Source organism: Sciurus vulgaris (genome assembly GCF_902686455.1).
Source record: "Sciurus vulgaris genome assembly, chromosome: 1".
NCBI classification, from domain to species: Eukaryota; Metazoa; Chordata; class Mammalia; order Rodentia; family Sciuridae; genus Sciurus; species Sciurus vulgaris.
In genome coordinates this window covers 7,326,458-7,344,192 of record NC_136461.1, presented here as the reverse complement: position 1 = coordinate 7,344,192, position 17,735 = coordinate 7,326,458, and the positions used below count along the sequence as shown (strand labels likewise).

At 57.2% G+C, this 17,735-nt stretch overlaps 1 protein-coding gene across 2 annotated transcripts in view; it reads right to left on the bottom strand.

The window, feature by feature from the left end:
• Positions 1 to 3,387: 3,387 nt before the first annotated feature.
• The window catches only part of PEX14 (peroxisomal biogenesis factor 14), a 141,017-nt gene continuing 126,669 nt past the window's right edge, over positions 3,388 to 17,735 (bottom strand). For both annotated transcript variants that reach the window (XM_079143193.1, XM_079143194.1), the window contains exons 5-9: positions 15,836 to 15,921; positions 12,495 to 12,597; positions 11,222 to 11,319; positions 8,358 to 8,449; positions 3,388 to 6,598 (exon numbers count right to left, since the gene is read on the bottom strand). In XM_079143193.1, coding sequence (XP_078999319.1) covers positions 6,142 to 6,598; positions 8,358 to 8,449; positions 11,222 to 11,319; positions 12,495 to 12,597; positions 15,836 to 15,921 — 836 coding nt within the window. In that variant the 3' untranslated portion in view covers positions 3,388 to 6,141. The remainder of the gene's footprint in view (positions 6,599 to 8,357; positions 8,450 to 11,221; positions 11,320 to 12,494; positions 12,598 to 15,835; positions 15,922 to 17,735) is intronic.

The window sequence follows — 17,735 nt, the reverse complement described above, 5'->3', positions numbered from 1 at the left end:
AGGTTTTGAGACAAAATGCAGAACGTGAAACTGAACTGAACAGCGTGTGCTCTGATTACTTGAATCTGGTCTCCTCGGCACCTGGTTATTAAGAACTGAATATTTTTCCACTTGAATTTAGTGCTATTAGAAATTTAATATATGTGTTTTATTTATTTGATTTTTTTTTTTTTTTTTTTGCATGACTGATGCAAGGTTTGACATTTTCACTCAATAAAAACTGGAAAAAAATTCATCAAATTATCTTTTATTTTTAAAATCACCCCCATGCGGCTGGGTGAGACCCAGCGATGTCGGGTGGAGCAAGCAAGGCTGTTCCATGTGCCAGGGAAGGGAAGGGAGGCGGGAGCTGATCACCTGCAAGCCTGGCGGGACATGGGGAACAGACCAGTTTTGCCCCTGGGCATTGGGCCAGGTTCTTCCAGCTTGCTGGTGACAGAGGGGACTCGGGCCTTGCCCTGCTCAGGGTGGTCTCCCCCAACCCTGGGCCTACCTGAACCCCAGGTTGAGGCTCAGGAGCCACCCCCAGGCAGAGCCATCTGGCCTGCCCAAGCCCCCATCCTGCCCTGTCCTAGCCAGGGCTCCTGGGCCAGGGCTTGGCAGGGTCACCCTGCAGCCCCTCCTTTAGCTCCTTCCTCCTTCCTGCAGGGACCTGCCCAGGCTGGGAACGGCGCGTACCCGGATCCAGTCCGGATGCTGGCGAGGATCCTGCTTGGAGCGCGCATGGCAGAGCTAGAGGGGCCGGTTCCTGGGTCTGTAGCCTCCAGGCCAGGGCCTGAGCTACAGGCTCTGGCGGCGGCTCCCTTGGACGTTCAGGGAGCCGCCGCCGCGGCGGCTCCCATGTGCCTGGTGCTTCCGATGGCCCTCATCGCACAGTGTCGTCCGCACCATCCTGGCTGGCCTGCCCTGAGCTGGTTCAACGCCCCCAGGAGTGGACGTATGTGGAGCAGCTCTCTCCCCACGATGAAGAGCAGCTGGCTGGCCGTCCACTCTCCGAGGGGCTCTGGAGGCTGGTCCTTGAGGCGCACTCATCCCCCTCCCTGCACCTGGCATGCCTGGGCGCCAGCCCGCCGCTTGGGGACCACAGTGGAGCAGCCTGTTCCCTCAGTGCCCAGCTCGGTGTCACTCCCTACCACAAGGCCTCTCTGGCCAGCCCGCCCCGCACACGGGCCCTTCCCTCTCTGCCATCCTCCTGGAACTCGGCCCATAGGCTATTTACATAAATATGTTCGTAACAGACATGAAAATATAGACTTTTTTCAGTCTTATTAAAATGTTCAAGTTGGAACTCGCCTATTGCTTGTGGATATCTTGATTCTGTTAAATAAAACAGTGACTAATTTATGGAATAAAACGCAAGTTCAACAAATGAAAGCCATTATTGGAGCTTCGCAGGCCCTGGTGGGCTGCAGCCTCCTGTGGGGCCTGAAGGAGGCAGGGAGTGGGTTTGTGGGTGGCACGGCCACAGGGCTCCCTCTGGGCACCAAGCAATGGGCAGCAGGGCAGGGCCACAGGGAGGGGGCAGCACTTGGACTCCTGGGAGCCAGAGACTTGATGACCTCAACCAGACCCCCAAACTACCTACTCCTCTCCTATCCCCAGATCTTCTGGGCCGGGATGGATTTTGGCAGAGCCACACACCCAGGGGAGAGCAGGTGAGACCAGCTGCCCAGCCAGCCTCCTGACAGGGTTCAGGGAAGGGGAACTGGGTCTCAGAGCGCCCCTCCAGAAAGACTCAGAGAGCAAACAGGCTGCTGCCCCTGGAGGGCAGGAAGAAGGGCCCACCCACCTGCACCCACTCAGCCAGTGGGGAGCCTGCCGAGCCCTCGGGCAGCAGGCAGTGGGCTTGGGCCCAGGGAGCGCACGTGGCTTGGTAGGAAATGCAGCGGAGCACGTTTTCCTTCTGGGCTTTAATTAGCGGTGGTGCTGTGCGGAGTCGACACCCAAGTGGGCATTCAAGAGCTGTGGAGCCTCTGGCAGGAGCCAGAACCAGCTCCACAGGCTCCTGGCTGAGCGCGGTGACCAGGCCCCTCCCCACAGTGACACTGGGCAAGGCAGGTTGTCTATCACTGTTATGAGGGACAGAACTGGTTCCAGAGGTGGCCTTGGCCCAGGGCCAGGGCTCAGGAGAGGGAAGAAAACACCACTGTCCCAGTCCAGGTCAGACCTCTGAGAAGCAGGACTGGCCACAGGGCCCCTTGAAAGCACTGGGAGGAATCTGGGGACCTTGCCAGGAACGAAGAGAAGCCACCACCTTCCCTGGGAGGGGCTGCCCTACCCTCTGGGGCAGATCAGACAGGAAGTGGCTCCCAGAGGCCCCCAGAAAGGCCAGGAGGCAGAGGGCAGCTCATGCAGCCAAGCCCGACTGTTCAAGGTCCCACGAGCCCACACCACTGGAAGGAGTCCCCACTTCCCACCAAAGACTCCCCGACAACCCTGCCCCGAAATTTCCTGAAACTTCCTGTCTCGGGGGCCTGCCCAAGGCAACTACCACATGTGGGGTCCACACAGCCTCTGAAGTGGAACCCGGGCCGTGGGTCGGGTGACCCTGAGCCAGCAGCAGCCCAGGTCCTGCCACTGTAGCGGCCCCACTCACAGCCACTCAGTCACTGGAAACCTTACTTCAGATTTCGGGTTTGGATCTTCTCCCAGCTACTGCATCCAGATCCCATGGGATCGGCCAGGCCACGATGACGCAGACGACAACCCGAAGCCATGCTGGGAGGTTGGGTGGGACGGGTGTACCTCAGGTGGGACAGGTGTGCTGAACGGATCTGACTTGCATTTCCGACTCGTGCTGAAGGGTCTCACAATGCTGCCCAGGCTGGCCTCCGCCCTGGCCACAGCAGCTGGGTTACTGGTAAACCCCGGGCCCCTGTGTCTGTCACTACGAGGACGTCCTTCTGTGCAGCCCTTGTCCCGGAGAAAGGAAGCCTTCAGGCCTCCCCTGATGGCGACGGCGATGATAAACCCCACCCATCGGAGGAGGCGAGGACTTGAAGCGCCAGACGGAAGAAGCGCCCCGGCTCTCAGAGGCCTCGGGTCAAATCGCCTCAAAACGCTGGCTGAGGCTTCACCCTCATTCTGATAAGAACGAGCTTGGAGAGGCTGGCAGGCTCGGGGACAGGCGGCCTGCCCCAGGCCCAGCTCAAGTGCGGAGTGGGCGCTTCACCTAAGGAGTCTCACGGGCACCTCTGCACTGCCCCAGAGCCCCCCAACCTTCTCTGGCCCCGCTGAGGGTTCGGCTCACTCTGGAGGACCCCTGCCCTCCTCCCCCATGGGCTTTGGGGTGGGGGGCCGGTGGGGGTTCCCCGTCCCAGCTGGGTGCGGGGACCCAGAGGTCGGTCACAGGCCACTGTTCAGTAGGACAGACAAATCACACGGTACTGAGGAGGAGCTTCCTGTTTTTATTTTAAAAACAAATAACGAGACACACCACAGAAGCAGGGCAAAACTGAAGACCGAGCAGCAGGCGACGGGCTGGTCGTCCTCATCAGCCCAAGAAGAAGACGTCAACACTCGTGGACACAAACTTGGAAGCCCCTTCCCGTGACACAGAACGCCCCCTTTACCCACCCAAGGGTCCCGGGGCACGGGACACGGGTCGCAGACGGGGGCGACTGGCTCTGGTCCTGGCTCATGGCCTCCCTGCAGGCGGGTCAGGCCCACAGTGAGCCCCAGGATGCTCCTGGCCTGGCCTGGCCTCCTCCTGGGCTGCTCAGAAGCCAAGTGAGGGACCCTGTCCCTCCCAAGGATGCCCTTGTCCAAGGGAGATCCAACGAGTCACCCAGTACTAGGGAGGCCCCAGGGTCCGAGGGGAGCCCATGCAGGGTCAGCACAGCTGGCCCGTGGCCTCCAGGCACTGGGAAGGCCGTTCCTAAACGACACTTTATAAAGACATTGTAATTGAGTTTAATAATCTACTCCTTCCAGAAAGGGCCTGACAGGGCTGCCTGCTGCTCACTTCTGCCCCATTCCAAATATTTTTACCTTATTTGGATGAAATGCATTATTTTTCTAATGAAAGGCTTTTTCAAAGGGCTGCTCGCCCTGGTCCAGCAGTGCCTTTATTAGGCAGCACTCAGACCGTTCTGGGGAGGGGCTTTCCTCTCCCTGAAGTCACGCCAGACTCTGTCCTCAAAAACAGACGTGCTGCTCAGGACCTGAGGGGCAAAGGCCTCAGGGCCCAGGCTCTCAACCCTGCTGACCCCCTGGGCTGGGCACAGGCACCCAGTGAGCCCCCTTTCAGGGCCAGCTCTCAGGGGGAGGAGGACAGGCGGTCCTGGTCATGGCCAGCACCTCTCCTCCTCTGCTCCACTTCCCCTGGTAAGTCTCTGTCCCAGGATGTCTGCTCTCTGGTCTCACTAGGAGGGGCCTCAGAAGTTAACAGCTATGACAAATGGTGATCAAACCAAGGGGTCCTCACTCACCATGGAGGAACAGCAACACAGCAGTCAGAGGGGGAAGCCCTGTCACCAGCTGCCATGGCGGGACCAAGTCCTGCCCTCTGCTGGTGCAGCCAAGGTCAGTCTGCCCGGCCACCAAGGCTGGGATTCCTTGGTCCCTGGGAAAGCAGGACCCCCTCTCCTAGGAAGGCTGGTCACCCCAGGAGCTGATTCTCAGAGATGCAAGGAGGCAGGGGACAAAGCAAGAGGACATGTGCAGGGATGGCTCCCACCTGGCTCTCCTGGTCCCCAAGGACTGCACAGCCAGAGAAGCAGACCAGAGCAGAGTCATGAGAAGTTATGGGACGGAGGACAAGCCTGCCAGCCAGGGCCAGATGGGTCAGGGCCACTGCTGCCTCAGTGGGTCTGCAGCAGGGGCGTGACATCTCTCTCCTGGGATAAAACTGCCCGAGGCCAAGCGCCCCAGCTGGGCTGGCATATCTTCCTCCCCAAGACAGTGGCCAGCCTGGCCAGGGGCCTGTGTGGCCACCTGCAGTGGTGGCTGCAGCCTGTGCCCTCTAGGCTGTGTGTCCACACGAGGCACAGACAGGACAGTGCCCACAGCCCAGGACCCACCCAGACAAGCAGCGCGCGGCCCTTGGCAGGAGCTCCTGGCTCTGGTTTCAGCTCAGTGCTTGTGAAGGTTACGGGAGGCAGGGAGGGCGAGGAGAGGAGGACAGGCTCCTGGGGAGCGCGCATCCATTTAAGGAAGCAGCTCGCCAAGCTCCGCTATGCACAGGTCTCCTCACAGCCACCGCGGCTTCTGCTGCCGGGAAGGTCGCCCCCGCGGACTCCGCACCAGGAAGCAGCCCCTCCGTGAGCAGCCGGGGGAGGGCCCCTGGGGTCGGGAAGGCAGAGGCTGCCCAGGCCCCTGGTCCTCCCCATGTCCCTCTGGCCCTTCCTGGTGGCTCACCTGGGGGAGCTTCTGAGCACTGCCCAGGGGCAGAGAGCCATCGGCAGACAGGGGGCCGTAGGCAGGAATTAAATAGTGGCAACTCGTTTTATTACAATTATGTACAATCATAGCTTATATCCTGAAATCTATACATGATCACACAATGAACACGTTCCTTGGTGGAAAGGACAGACGTGGCTGTTGGTCAGGAAGGCCCTGCTGTCCGGCTCTGCCGTAGAGCGACATCAGGTCTCACCACGGGATTAGCGGAACCACAACGTGGCCACGAGGACAGTCAGAAGCGCAGTTGGGGAGGATGGCAGGGCACGTAGGGCTGGGTTGGGGACAGGTGCCCGTCCGTCAGGCAGGACCTGGCAGGCTGTCGCCGAGGGACAGCGAGTCCAGGACTCTGGCTTTTGGAAACAGAGCAAAGAAAGAGCCACAGGACAGGCCCAGAGGACAGAGCAGGGACCGCAGAGCCCAAGGGGATGCGCTTCTCCCCACAAGGAGGCGGAAGGTGACCCCACAAGCTCTTGCCATGCACGGTGTCATGTGGTCGAGACCCTCGCCGGGGGGCTGGGTAGGGGCTCAGAGGTCCCGCTGTCCCCGGCCTAGCTCTGAGGAAGGCCAAAGCCACCGGCTGGGCTGAGCTGAGTGGAGGGTGCTGGGCCTGGGGCGCTGCTCAGGGGAGACCCAGCGAGTGGGCAGAAGCACCCCCCACGCTGCTGCAGCCAAGGACAGGTGCTCCACCGCGCCCAGAGCCAGAGCCCGGGGCCCGCTGGCCAGTGGCAATGGGGCGTCCTAGTCCCGCTCGCGCTCGTTGCTGGCGCCCTCAGGCCGGCGCAGCTTCTCCACCTGCTCGTTGATCTGCCCGTCCCCACCCCGGCGGTCCTCCCTCTGCACCCCCAGGACATCCTCCTCGCGCACATGGCTCACATCGTCGTCCTCCTCGTCCTCCTCGTCCTCCTTGTCCTCCCTCTTCTCTTCCTCGCCCTGCACCTCCATCCTCACCTGGCCCTTCACGTCCACCACGCCCTCGCCTTCCTCCTGGGGGCCCAGCAGGTGGTAAGTGGCTGTGGAGCCCTCGGGACTGTGGCTCTCCTTCCCGGGCGAGGGCGAGGTGGACTCATTGCTGACTGGTGAGATGTCGCTGCTGCTGTGGTGGTTCACGGCCGCGGGGCTGGAGGGCGACGGTGACTTGACTGGAATCTGCCAGGAGGGGATCTTCGGGGCTGACGGGGACGGTGGGAACTGCCTCCTGGCAGAGAAGGGACAGGACAGAGGAGGTTGGTGACTAGGCCTGGCTCCCCTATGGGCCCCCAAGAGCCGTGTGGGAAAGTCCCCCTAGGTATTCCCAGCAGGGAACCTCCCTCCCCTCCTCGCGGGAACAAAGCCTCCTGGCCCAACGGAGGCTGGATCAGCCAAGAAGGGGGCTAGGAGACCTTGCTGCCAACAGGACACCTGGCTGCACAGGGGCTCCAGGGCCTCCCCAGCCTCAAGGGAGGCTGGCCATGCTCCTGATCCCCAGCACTGTCCCTGCCTCCATCCCAGTGGCCAGAAAAGGGAGGAAGCAGGAGCTGGAAGGGGATCAGGACTCGGGACACGGACCTCGACACTAACTTGTCTGTGGCCTGGGCAGAAGGTAGCAGCAGGGACCTGGCCACTGGCCAAGGCTCAGACATCAGCACCAGGAGGGCAACTTGGTGCACAACGCTAGACCTCTGAGCCCAGCTCTCGAGAGCCAAGAGCCAGGTGGCCCTCTCTGCTTCCGTGTTCCCTTCTAGGCCCTGGGCCAGCAGCCAGTCCTGACCAAAGCTCACGCCAGGGGAGACCCAGGGGGCCAGGCCTACTTGGTGACTGCTTAGAAAAGAGGTTCTGTGACATGCAGGCCCATCTCTTCAAGGGCCAAGGGGACAAAGCCCTGTTCCCATGCTGGGCTGCCCTGTCCCACCAGCGTGGCCTCAGGAGCAGCCTCCACCTCAGACACAGCGTGGGGCGCACACCAGCCTTCGTTGGCCACGGTGACACAACAGCCAGGAACCAACTTGCAGTTTCCTTGGCTCCGTGTGACCCAGCGGCCTGCATCTCTCCCACCGCGAGTCCAGAAAAGGTTTCTTCTCCTGAAAACCCTCGGGCCGGAGCTCACCTACAGCTGTCCTGAGGACATGTTCTCTTGCTCAGGGAGGATAGGGAGCGAGGGGCTGGAAAACAGGGTTCTCTTCCTTGGAGCCACAAGATCCCTACATCTCCCATCCCTGACCCCTATGAAGGCCCACATGGGGCACCAGTGAAGCCCAGGTCCAGCAGAGAAAGGACAGTGTCCAGGCAAGGCCTGCCAGAGTGCCACTCGTGTGGGATGACCGTTCTTCCTGGTCTCCCGGGACAGAGAGGCTCCTGGGACACTGGACTTCCAGCTCTAAGATCAGGACAGGCCTGGGCAAACCAAGGAAAGCTGGCCACCTTATAATCAGGGTTGCACTAGTGACAATGTGTTGTCACTATGGAGGGACAGCAGAGGGGCACCAAGGAGGGTGGGGGCAGGCGAGGACCGTTCTGCCCAGGCCTTCAACTGCACAGCTCCTCATCCTCTGTGGCCCTCACTGTGACTTCCTCTGGATAAAGCTGTCCTTGAGGTTGCCTGGCTCAGGAAGGGGGAGGGTGGCTGGCCTCTAGGAGCCCCTGCCTCAGGAGGAGCCAAGTGGGAGTGCCAAGTGCCCACTGTCCCGGCCCTGAGAGGTCCCGAGAACCACTGCTACTTCAAAACCCTTGTGGGTGCTGTGGACTGTCAGCCCTGGAGTGAGAAGGGCCCCTGGAGAGGGAAGTGGATGCTCCCAGGTCTCCAGACTTGGTGCCAGAATCCCACAGCTCAGTCAGAAGCCGGCGAGCCTGGGGAGCCGGAGCCTGGGGAGCCGGAGCCGGGGGAGCAGAGCCCTCCCGCGGCAGCTGGCCAGCCCAGGAGCTCCTGCTCGCCGCCCGAGCAGGGATGGAGACAGACAGAGCCGAGCCTTCTCACCTACCGATTTAAAAGAAGCCCTTTCAAGGAGTTAATTTCTGACTTGAGTTCGTTGATATTCTGGGACTCCAGGATCCAGTTGGTGGATGTGGTGGCCTGAAAGTCAAAACACAGGGGTGCAGGTCAGTGGCACACCCACACCAGCCTGAGGGCAGGGTGTGGCTCAAGAGCACCCTGCATGGCAACAGCAGCTGGGCATTTTGTGTCTTGTGCACAGCCTAGTGACCCCACGTGAAGGGCCTGGCACTGCTGTGGGGACTCCCTTAAACCCACACTCCCGGGGACTGGATGTCCGTGACATGAGGAGCTCATCTTTCAGGCAGCACCACAGCATTGTGGGTAGGTGAAGTAAAATGAGGCGCGAGCTCTCATCTTTTGGGGAGACACACTGTGGTATCTATAGGAAGCAGGGTGACACCAGGGGCGGGCAGGGGGCTGCCAGAGTGAGCATCTGAGTGTTTGAAAGGCTCATGAAAACACCACCAAACAATAAAAACTAAATTCTGCTCCTTCCAAAAGAAATACCCCCATGGAAGTGAGTGGGGGCGGAGCCAGGCAGTCAACACTGGTGTCCCTGAGCCGGGAAGTCACACTGGAGTGTCGGGGTCAGGGCTGCTCAGGGTTGCTGGGGACCTCCTGCCCCTGATGCGTGAGGTCTGGTCTCCAGAGGCTCCTGGGGGCCAGAGGACGTCCTGGGACTGCTCCTCCCTGTACACAAAGTCACCCGCAGGCCACGCTACCCATTCACATCCCTCCTTTGGGATGACTCTGGTGTCCCTGGGCTGTGCCCTTGCCCTGTCCCCAGACAAGCCAGGAGAGCACCTCCTAGCACACAGGGCTGCCACACCTGGCTTTCGGCAAACCCTGTCAGGAGCTCCTGCTGGCCGCTGAGCAGGGACCTAGACAAGACAGAGCCCAAGCCGTGGACAAGGGGAGAGCCAGTCCCACCACAGTGTGTGTGGTGGCTATCTGGGGGCCGATCCCAGCCAGGCCATCTCAGCTCAGGCGCCTGCACCCCTTGGGCTGAGGCGGCCTCTGCGGTCCTCAAGGCAAGGTCACCAGGTGCTGAGGCTTGTGCTTCCCTAAGTGCCCCTGGGGTGAGGTGACCCTGGTTCTTCCCCACTGGCTGATGCACAGTGGCCCCTGGAGGCCGACCCAGCACACAGCCCAGCTGGGGCTGCCCAGAGGGGAACTGGGAACATGTCTGCCACCCTCACACACAACTCTGCAGGGTCCCCACTCCAGACCACCAGACAGCAAGGGCCCAGAAGCCACTGCTCTGGCTCCCTCGAGACCTGGAAGCTATAGCAGCCCATCAACCAGGAGCGACTTCCACTCCTGGCCTGCGAAGGACTCCAATTTCCAAACGCACATGCTGCCAGATGCCAAGATTCAGAAATAAAATCTGACATCTGGGGCTTTTTAGCCAGTCTCTTTAAAAAACAGTTGTAGAAAACTCACAGCCTTCAGTTTTATGTAGGTTTTTTTTAATTACTTAAAGCTCTTCTTTTTAATTTTTTACAGTGCTCCAGTAGGAGTTTGGAAGCCAGATATAAAAACTAACATTACAGCTGAGAAAACACAGCCCTGAGTCTGGTTTATGGGGTAACCAAAGCCCTCACACATGTTTGGATGCGAGGCCTGGGAGCCCCGCTTCAGCACCAAGAGGAAGAGAGAGGTCGGGCCCTTGGGAGCAGCAAGTGGAGGCACTCTGTGGGGCCATCTCAGGCACCAGGACAAGTCCACCCCACCGCCTTCGAATTCAACATGTGGTCTTAATCTCAATGCTTAAGACCTGAAAGCAGTTTTTCCAATTTCCGGAATGGCTGCTGGCCATTGACAGGCCACTAACCCAAAAGATAATGGAGTGGGTGGGGGCTGCAGCCACCTGAGGGGGTGAGGCAGAGCCTGTGTGGGCGGCAGACATTAGGAGGGATTCTGGGGTCTCCACATGAGGCATCTCAGACTGTCAGAAGCAGAAAGCAACCCATTTTCCTGGTCTGGCAAATTGAAGGCGTCTTCCCTTAGCAGAGCAGATTGGTGAGACCCTTTGGAGGACAGTATGGAGCCACGGGACCACGTCTCCTGGGCCCCGTCTCCCTAAGACCCAGCGACACTATCATACACCCGTGGACACAGGCCTGCCACCCTGAGACCTGACGGAAGCCAGGCCCTGTCCCAAGCACATCGACAGCCCAACAGAGCAGGAACCATCAGGGCTCCGTTGCACAGACGAGGAAGACTTGGAGAGGTCAAGTGGTCCTGTGGTCCCACAGCCAGCAAGCACGAGTGAGGATTCCACCCCGCAGGCAGACCCTGCAGTCTGGTCTGATATTGCTGAGACTGCTGAGATGTGGGCAGTAAGGTGTGGAAAACAGCCTCAGTCAATCCTGGTTGGTTCCCAAGCCCGTGCGCCTGGTGTTAGAGAAACTGCCTGCTAAGGCAAGGTCAGTCCATGTGCCTGGGCAGGGGCAAGGGTTGCTGGGAGACTGCACCTTCTGCCCCTTGTATCCTCCTGTGGACTTGCTGCCCAACAGGCAGACACTATCCCGCATCTACAGTGATGGTCTCCAGAGCCGTGGGGTGTGGCTGTCATCAGAGCTGGGAAAGGGCAGCTTTTCTCCCTCCTCCTGTTGTGAGGTGACTGACAGGAAGGGAGGCCTCAATGGTTAACCGCCATGCTGCGTGCCCGGTGATCCCTCCCTTTTCCACAAGAAAAGGTTAGACAGCAGCATCACCTGTGTGAGACCAGATGGCAGGTGGAGGACAGTCAGACCTTGGAGGACAACAAATGGGGCACAGGACCAGGACAAAGAGCTGTGCAGGACAGGACAGGCCTGGGGAACCCAGGGGCCCAGAGACAAGTACCTTGGCAGCGGCCAGCTCGTGGGCCAGCTCCTGGACCTTCTGCTGCTGCTGTCTCAGCAGCTCCTGGACAGAGGCCAATGTCGTCTGTACCTGAGTCACTGGGGAAGAGAGTGTGGAGTCTGGTAAGTCAGTGCCCGCAGGTTCCCTCCTCAGTCCGCACACCTGTGAGCTGCCCTGAATCTGCTGTGCTTCATTTATCTGCAGGCCCCGCCCCCACCCCGCAACCCAGGTAATTCCCCTGCGCCCTGTGATCCACCTGACAGCGCCTAACCTCAGTCCCTCCACTTCATCTTTCTACTGTGCGTAGCTGTGGCCAATAGTCCATCCATCCACAGCCTCTCCCCTCTGATCACGTCTGGCTGTGACGTGCCTGGCTCTCCCGACCCCAGTCGCACAGCATCACTCGTCTCATGGGCCTTGCCATGACCTTGGGAGCTCGGGGGACATCCAGCCCTGGGAGGGCCGAGGCTTGGGCTCCTGCCACGTCCACAAGTAGTGAAACTGCGACTCTGTCTATGGCGCTCCTCCTTATCTCATCCCCACCTGAGGCTGCCTGCCTAGTCCCCCGCTGTCACGTGGCCCCTGGGACCAGGTATCGCTGTGTCACTCTCCTAGGACAAAATACCAGTGTGACAGATATGTACTAGAGGATTTCTGAGGACTTCACGAAGTCCCCTGAGAGACACGGGCTGCCCAGGCCAGGAGGCTCTGCCGCCTGCCTCAGGGTTTTAGACGTAGAGCCTCCACCGGATAAACAAGTTTAGAAAGGAGGAAAGCCACCTCCGGCGCGACAGGTCCCAGCTAATCTGGGCCATCGCTGGGGCAGCGGGTAATGAACGCCAGCCCTGTGGAGTCGATAACAGAGGAGGTGGCCGGGGTCCCGGGAGCCACAGTAATTACAGACTCTCTTGACCCCGCGTTGGATTCTTAGAGGGAAGGGGGAAAATCACTGAAAACCCCCCTGAAAACCTCATAGAAGCAGAAATTAAAAATGAACTTTACAGCCCTTAGAAAGGCTGTCATTTTATTCCCCTTATTAATATTCTGAGGTTGGGAGCCTTTCCGTAAAAACATAATTAATTGAGGCCGCGCCGACAGTAAACAAGCAATTTCAAATTAAACCGAAATGACGGCGGCTTCATTTGCAAATGTGAACAGATTCTCAGAGCAGATAAATGAAGTCACCACATAAAGTGGAGACGGAGGGGGGGGCGCGGAGGGGCTGCGAGGAGAAGGCTTTGAGGGGTGACTTGATGGAGTCATTAATCTTTACCTGTCTGGGCCACGCTGCCACTCAGCTCCGAGAGACTCGCCGCCATCCTCTCCAGCTGCTTCCTGTCCTCGCGGCCGCCCAGGATGAGGGGCAGCAGGTACTTCTGCAAGAAGCAGCCGGGCGGGAGCGGCATGCTTGGTGCCTGACCTCCATCTCTCAGACCCCGCCACCCAACTTCCCTGAGTCCTCCCCAGGTTTGGGGAACCCCGGCATTCCGTAAGCAAACAGAACACTTGAAAAAAGTTATGAGACTGTGATCATAACCACCCCCAAGTCTGCCTGAATAAGGACGAGGATCAGGAGAGAACAGGGTGGAAGAAAACCAGTGTGTGTGTGTGCGTGCATGCATGTGCTGGGGACGGAACCCAGGGCCTGGCACCCGCCAGGCAAGCTCCACTGTGGCCCAGCTGCAGGAAACCCAGTCTGGCTGTAATGTGATATTATACTCTCTACGACAGGAATTCTAAATTCTACTTTAAAAGTTGTAAGATAGAAATGTAGAAGGATATGCAGGAACATCATGCCATTGGCAGCCTCATTTCACCCATTCAAAAACAAATTATTAAAATTAAATGAACAAAACATTACTCCAAAACCTAGAGAAAAATCAACAGCAGACTTCAGGGCCCTGGCTCAGTAGGGGATGGCACTGTGGCCTCGCAACACTGTGGAGAGGTCACCTTGGCCTTTGCTAAACCGAGGCTGAATCTTCGGAAGCAGCCTCCTTCACAAACGACTCACTTCTCCCAGGTGCCCCAGGGAATAAGCTTCGTCTGGTGGCTGTGGTGCCATCAAACAAGAACCCCTAAGACCCGGTCCTCTGAGCACCAAGAAGAAGGCAGGGGCACAGCTGACACCCTGCGGTCGGGCCTCCAACAGGCAGGACGGAATGGAGGCAGGCAGCAGGCGGTGGGAGAGAGGCGGCGGCAACCCTAAAGAGCAGGCCAGCAGACCAGGTCCCCGGTGGGAGGGGAACGGGACCCACTGCAATTTGAAAAGTAGGGTGCTAGAGCCAGCACGGGGGCCTGGCAGGGGCAACTGAAGGGCACTTTAGTTCTTAGACGATCTGGGCCCAGAGCGGAAAACAGATGGAAACCTCTCCATTAAGGCTCCTGTGCTGGGGAAGGAGAAGGCCCCTCATGAGGGGTTTGTGGGAGAGCTCATTTCAGGAGTGACTCCTAAGTGAAGACCATCATTCAGCTTAAGTGTAGAGCGTTTTCTATTTTGCAAAGTGCTTTTCAGCCACTGTGTGAGTTATTACTCACAACTGAGCTAAAACTCATCCAATGTAGCCTGATATTCCAGGAGGAAAACTCCCTAAGTGTAAAAGTCAAGGAATTCTCATACATGTAAACAAGCTTGAGCACCATCTCCGAGGTCAGAATGACAAGGGAAGCAGCACATCCCCTGCCCAGCCAAGGCCTGGGTATGTGTACAACCAGGACTGCTTCTTCCCACTTTTTTTTTTTTTTTTTTCTGTGTTTAATTTAAAGAAACTATTAGCAAATGTTCTAGAAACTCTTTTTTTCTTTTCTAGTACTAGGGATTGAATACAGAGGTGTTTTACCACTTAACTACATCCCCAGCTCTTCTTTATTTTGAATTTTGAGAGACCTAAGTTAAGTTGCTTAGGGTCTTGCTGAAATTGCTGAGGCTGGCCTTGAACTTGCAATCCTCCTGCCTTAGCCTCCCATGTTGCTGGGATTACAGGTATGCTCCACTGTGCCCAGCTCTGTTCCAGAAATTCTGAGTCACCGTTATGAATGACATTTCAATGTCTTTCTTCTTTTATAAAACAGGTGAGAGACCCAAGCTCTGTGGAAACAGGGGACAACAGCTCTGTGGTACATCCAAACCAAGGGGCTGTGCTGCCTGCTCCCCTCAGGTCCTGCACTGGGGGCACATGGCGATTAGGTGCTGCTCATAGGGCCAGGGCACTCAGTACAAGACTGTGTGCTGGCGTCTTATCCTTCCTGGTGTCTGTCTGTGTCAGTGATTTTAAAGATGATGTCCACACACAAAGAATGGGCAACATCCACTCGGAGGAAGGAGTCCCAGGACCCAGAACATTTTGCTTCTGGATTTCTGCATGGCAATTTTCAACTATAGCAACAGATGTTACACTGAAAAAAATTATATTCTGCTACAACTCCACCATTAGCTTTTGTATTAAACCAAAAACTAAGAATCCCAGGGTGCAAGGTTTAAATGCATCTCACGTGCTAAAAGTTACAATGGTGAGTCTGGAATTCATGCAGGTCCTGGATGGCCTTGGGAGAGAAAGGGGCTTCTCTCCAGGGTGAGCAGATCTTGATCTGGGACCCAACCTGGCTCTTCACCTTCTAGAAAAGACTCATTTCTTCAGATCCAAGTTGGGCCTTTTCACTGTGTCAACAAAGTAAATGTTCGCTTGGTGCCTAGGTTCTGTGGTAAGCAACGAACTCTGCTCAAGACACCTACATTATACGTGCCAACCCAGACCCTAGAAGACAAGGCAATCCCATGAACACATCACGCTGAGGTTCCCTAACCTGGCTTTAAACACTAAGGTAGAACAATGGCGTTTGGGGTGCTTCCAGTGAGTTGGGCGCTTTTCTCAGTTCTTTCCTGTGCTCTTCATGACGACCTCATAAAGCAGGTACCGCACTTCCTCCTCAACTATGACGAGAGGGAGTCACTTCGCAGTGATCCAGGGGACATCCAAAAGGACTCAGTGTGCCCCACCTCCTTCCCATGCTACCTTCAGCGTGCTCCAAACACACACGTTAGCCAGCAGGTGGCCAAGTCATCTAACAGTCTCTCTTACAGTAAAAGGCTGACAGTCTCCTGTCATTTACTGAATCCTGCACTGAAGATACACAACAATGGCTGCACGGGTATGCTTCTACACCATTGCAGAGGCGACCTCATAAGTTGGGGACCATCTGTTTTATCCTTATTTTACAGATGAGCCTGTGGTCAGTTTCCAAGGGCCAGAGCGAGGGTTCAACACAGGCAGCTGGGCTCCAGTGTCCATGCTCTTAACCAAGTTATTCTGTCCCTCACAAAGTTACACACCACTCGTTAGAGGTTCTAAGTACCCGACCCAGACTGCAATGGACAGGCCTCCAGGTCACCCTGTGAGTAGGCTGGAGGTGGGAGCAGGAGAGGAGGGGCTTGTGCCTGCCAGGCCTCCCCACCCGAGGGGCATTCCCTCCTGAGCCCGTAGCCTCAGTGTGCTGCGGGGCTGAGCACCCCGGGGGCAGCACCTCCACACAGGAGGTGAACCAAGGACCAGGAGAAGGGTCTGCATGCCAAGGGCAGCAGGTGGAGCACCTGCAGCCTCTGGGAAGACGACCTACCTTGTAGAGCTGGTGAAAGCCAAACGCAATTCCTGCCATGAGGATGGCCAAGGCACCATAGTCTCGCCACCGGGAACCTACAGGGCCTGGTTGCGAGAGAAGGGAACAGTTAGGGGGGCACCCAGCGCCCTCCCTGGAGAGGGCGAGTGTGCGCCTCAATAAACGGCAAGTGGCACATACAGCTGTGACTGTCTGCAGTATCAGCTCAGCTCTGTCCCCTTCTCTCCCTGGATTCTCCAAACCATCTGTCTCACTGGGGACAGCAGTGACAGCCAGTCACCTGGCCTTGGTTGGGCACTGCTGGGCAGAGGTGTGTGGCAGTGGTGAGCCAAGTCCCTGGCACGGGAGCCAGGTGGCAGGAGGATGTGAGGGTGACATGAACATACCTAGGTATACATGCCCTACTCCAGAGAGAGACGAACCAGGGCACCATAGACCAAGGTGACCTCCCTGCTCTGCTCCTGCAGGCAGCAGGGGAGAGAAGACACGAGTCCACCAAGAACCCAGCAAGCCAGCTTCAGAGAGCCTATACAAGGGGATGCAGCAGTGGGGGCGGCAGGGGAAGAGACCAGGGATCAGTCGGGCTTGGAGGACTGTGGTTCTGGGGACAAGGGAAAAACAGGGACAAAGGAAAAAGGGTAGGTCACTGTGGACCTAATGAGCACTGGGCCTCAGCAGAGTTGCTATGGTCAAGAAAACTTCAGGAAGAGTGCCCGAGAGAGCAGAGGGGCGTGGAGTCCACCTTGAGCGTGGAGGACAGACAGGGCCAAGAAGCCTGCATGCCATTTTACCAGCACTGGGGAGTAACTGCAGGATTTGGGTGAGGGGAGTGCCACGAGGAGCTGTCCTAGGAGAGCAGCGCGGGGTGGCTCTGAGGGCAAGTTAGACGTGGGAGTCTCAGAAGCAGGGAAGCTGGGGAGAATTCTGCAAGGGCCCACAAAGGCAAAAGGGCCTGGGCTAGGGCAGGGGCCAAGGAATGGCACTGGGGAACATATAGGAGAATTTGCTGCTGCTATCGAGGAACTGGCTCCTAACCCAATTCTCTTTAGACTAACACACCCACTAGACCCCCTTACCCGCAGTGGTCAACTATGGTCCAAAAATAGTAAATGAAAACTTCCAAAAAAATCAATTCCCAAGTTTTGAATTGCATACCATTCTGAGTGGCGTGGTGAAATCTTGGCTGTCCCACCCTATCCCACCCAGCATGTGGGACACTCCTGTCCACCACAGCCATGTGGAATGTGCTATTCGCCATCTTGGTTATCAGACGGCTGTCTCAAGATCACAGTGCGTGTATTCCAGTAACCCCTACTGAACTCAACAGTGGCTCCCAGGCACCCAAATAGTGAGGCTGGCGAATAGAAATGCCGAAGAAAAGCTGTAAGTGGTAAAAGTTCTTAGTGCAGAAAGAAAAACAATCACATGTTGAGGTTGCTAACAGCAATGGTAGAAGAAAATACTTTTAGAGAGAACACAATCACATAACTTATTATAACACATTGTAATAATTGTGCTAGTTCATTATTATTAATCTTATTGTGCCTAACTTATAAATTAAACTTTATCACAGATATGAATGTACGGGGGAAAAAAAAAACAGCACGCAAAGGGTTCAGTCTTACCCACGGTTTCACACATCCCTGGGGAGTCCTGTGGCACATCCCCCAGGGAGAAAGGCAGCTCAGCACATCCAGGTCCCCACAAGTCCTGAATGAAATTCTAGCTGTATGGAGGAGAGATAGCTCTATCGCCTCTCCCACGTACAGGTCCCGCGGTGCTTCCGTGTCCATGATCTGATGGGACCCCATGAGGCTCTGTCCTTCACTCTAATGCCCTCTGCTATCTCCAGGCCGAGCAAGCACCCTACCTCCTCACAAGACTTGCCATCAGGAGGGCA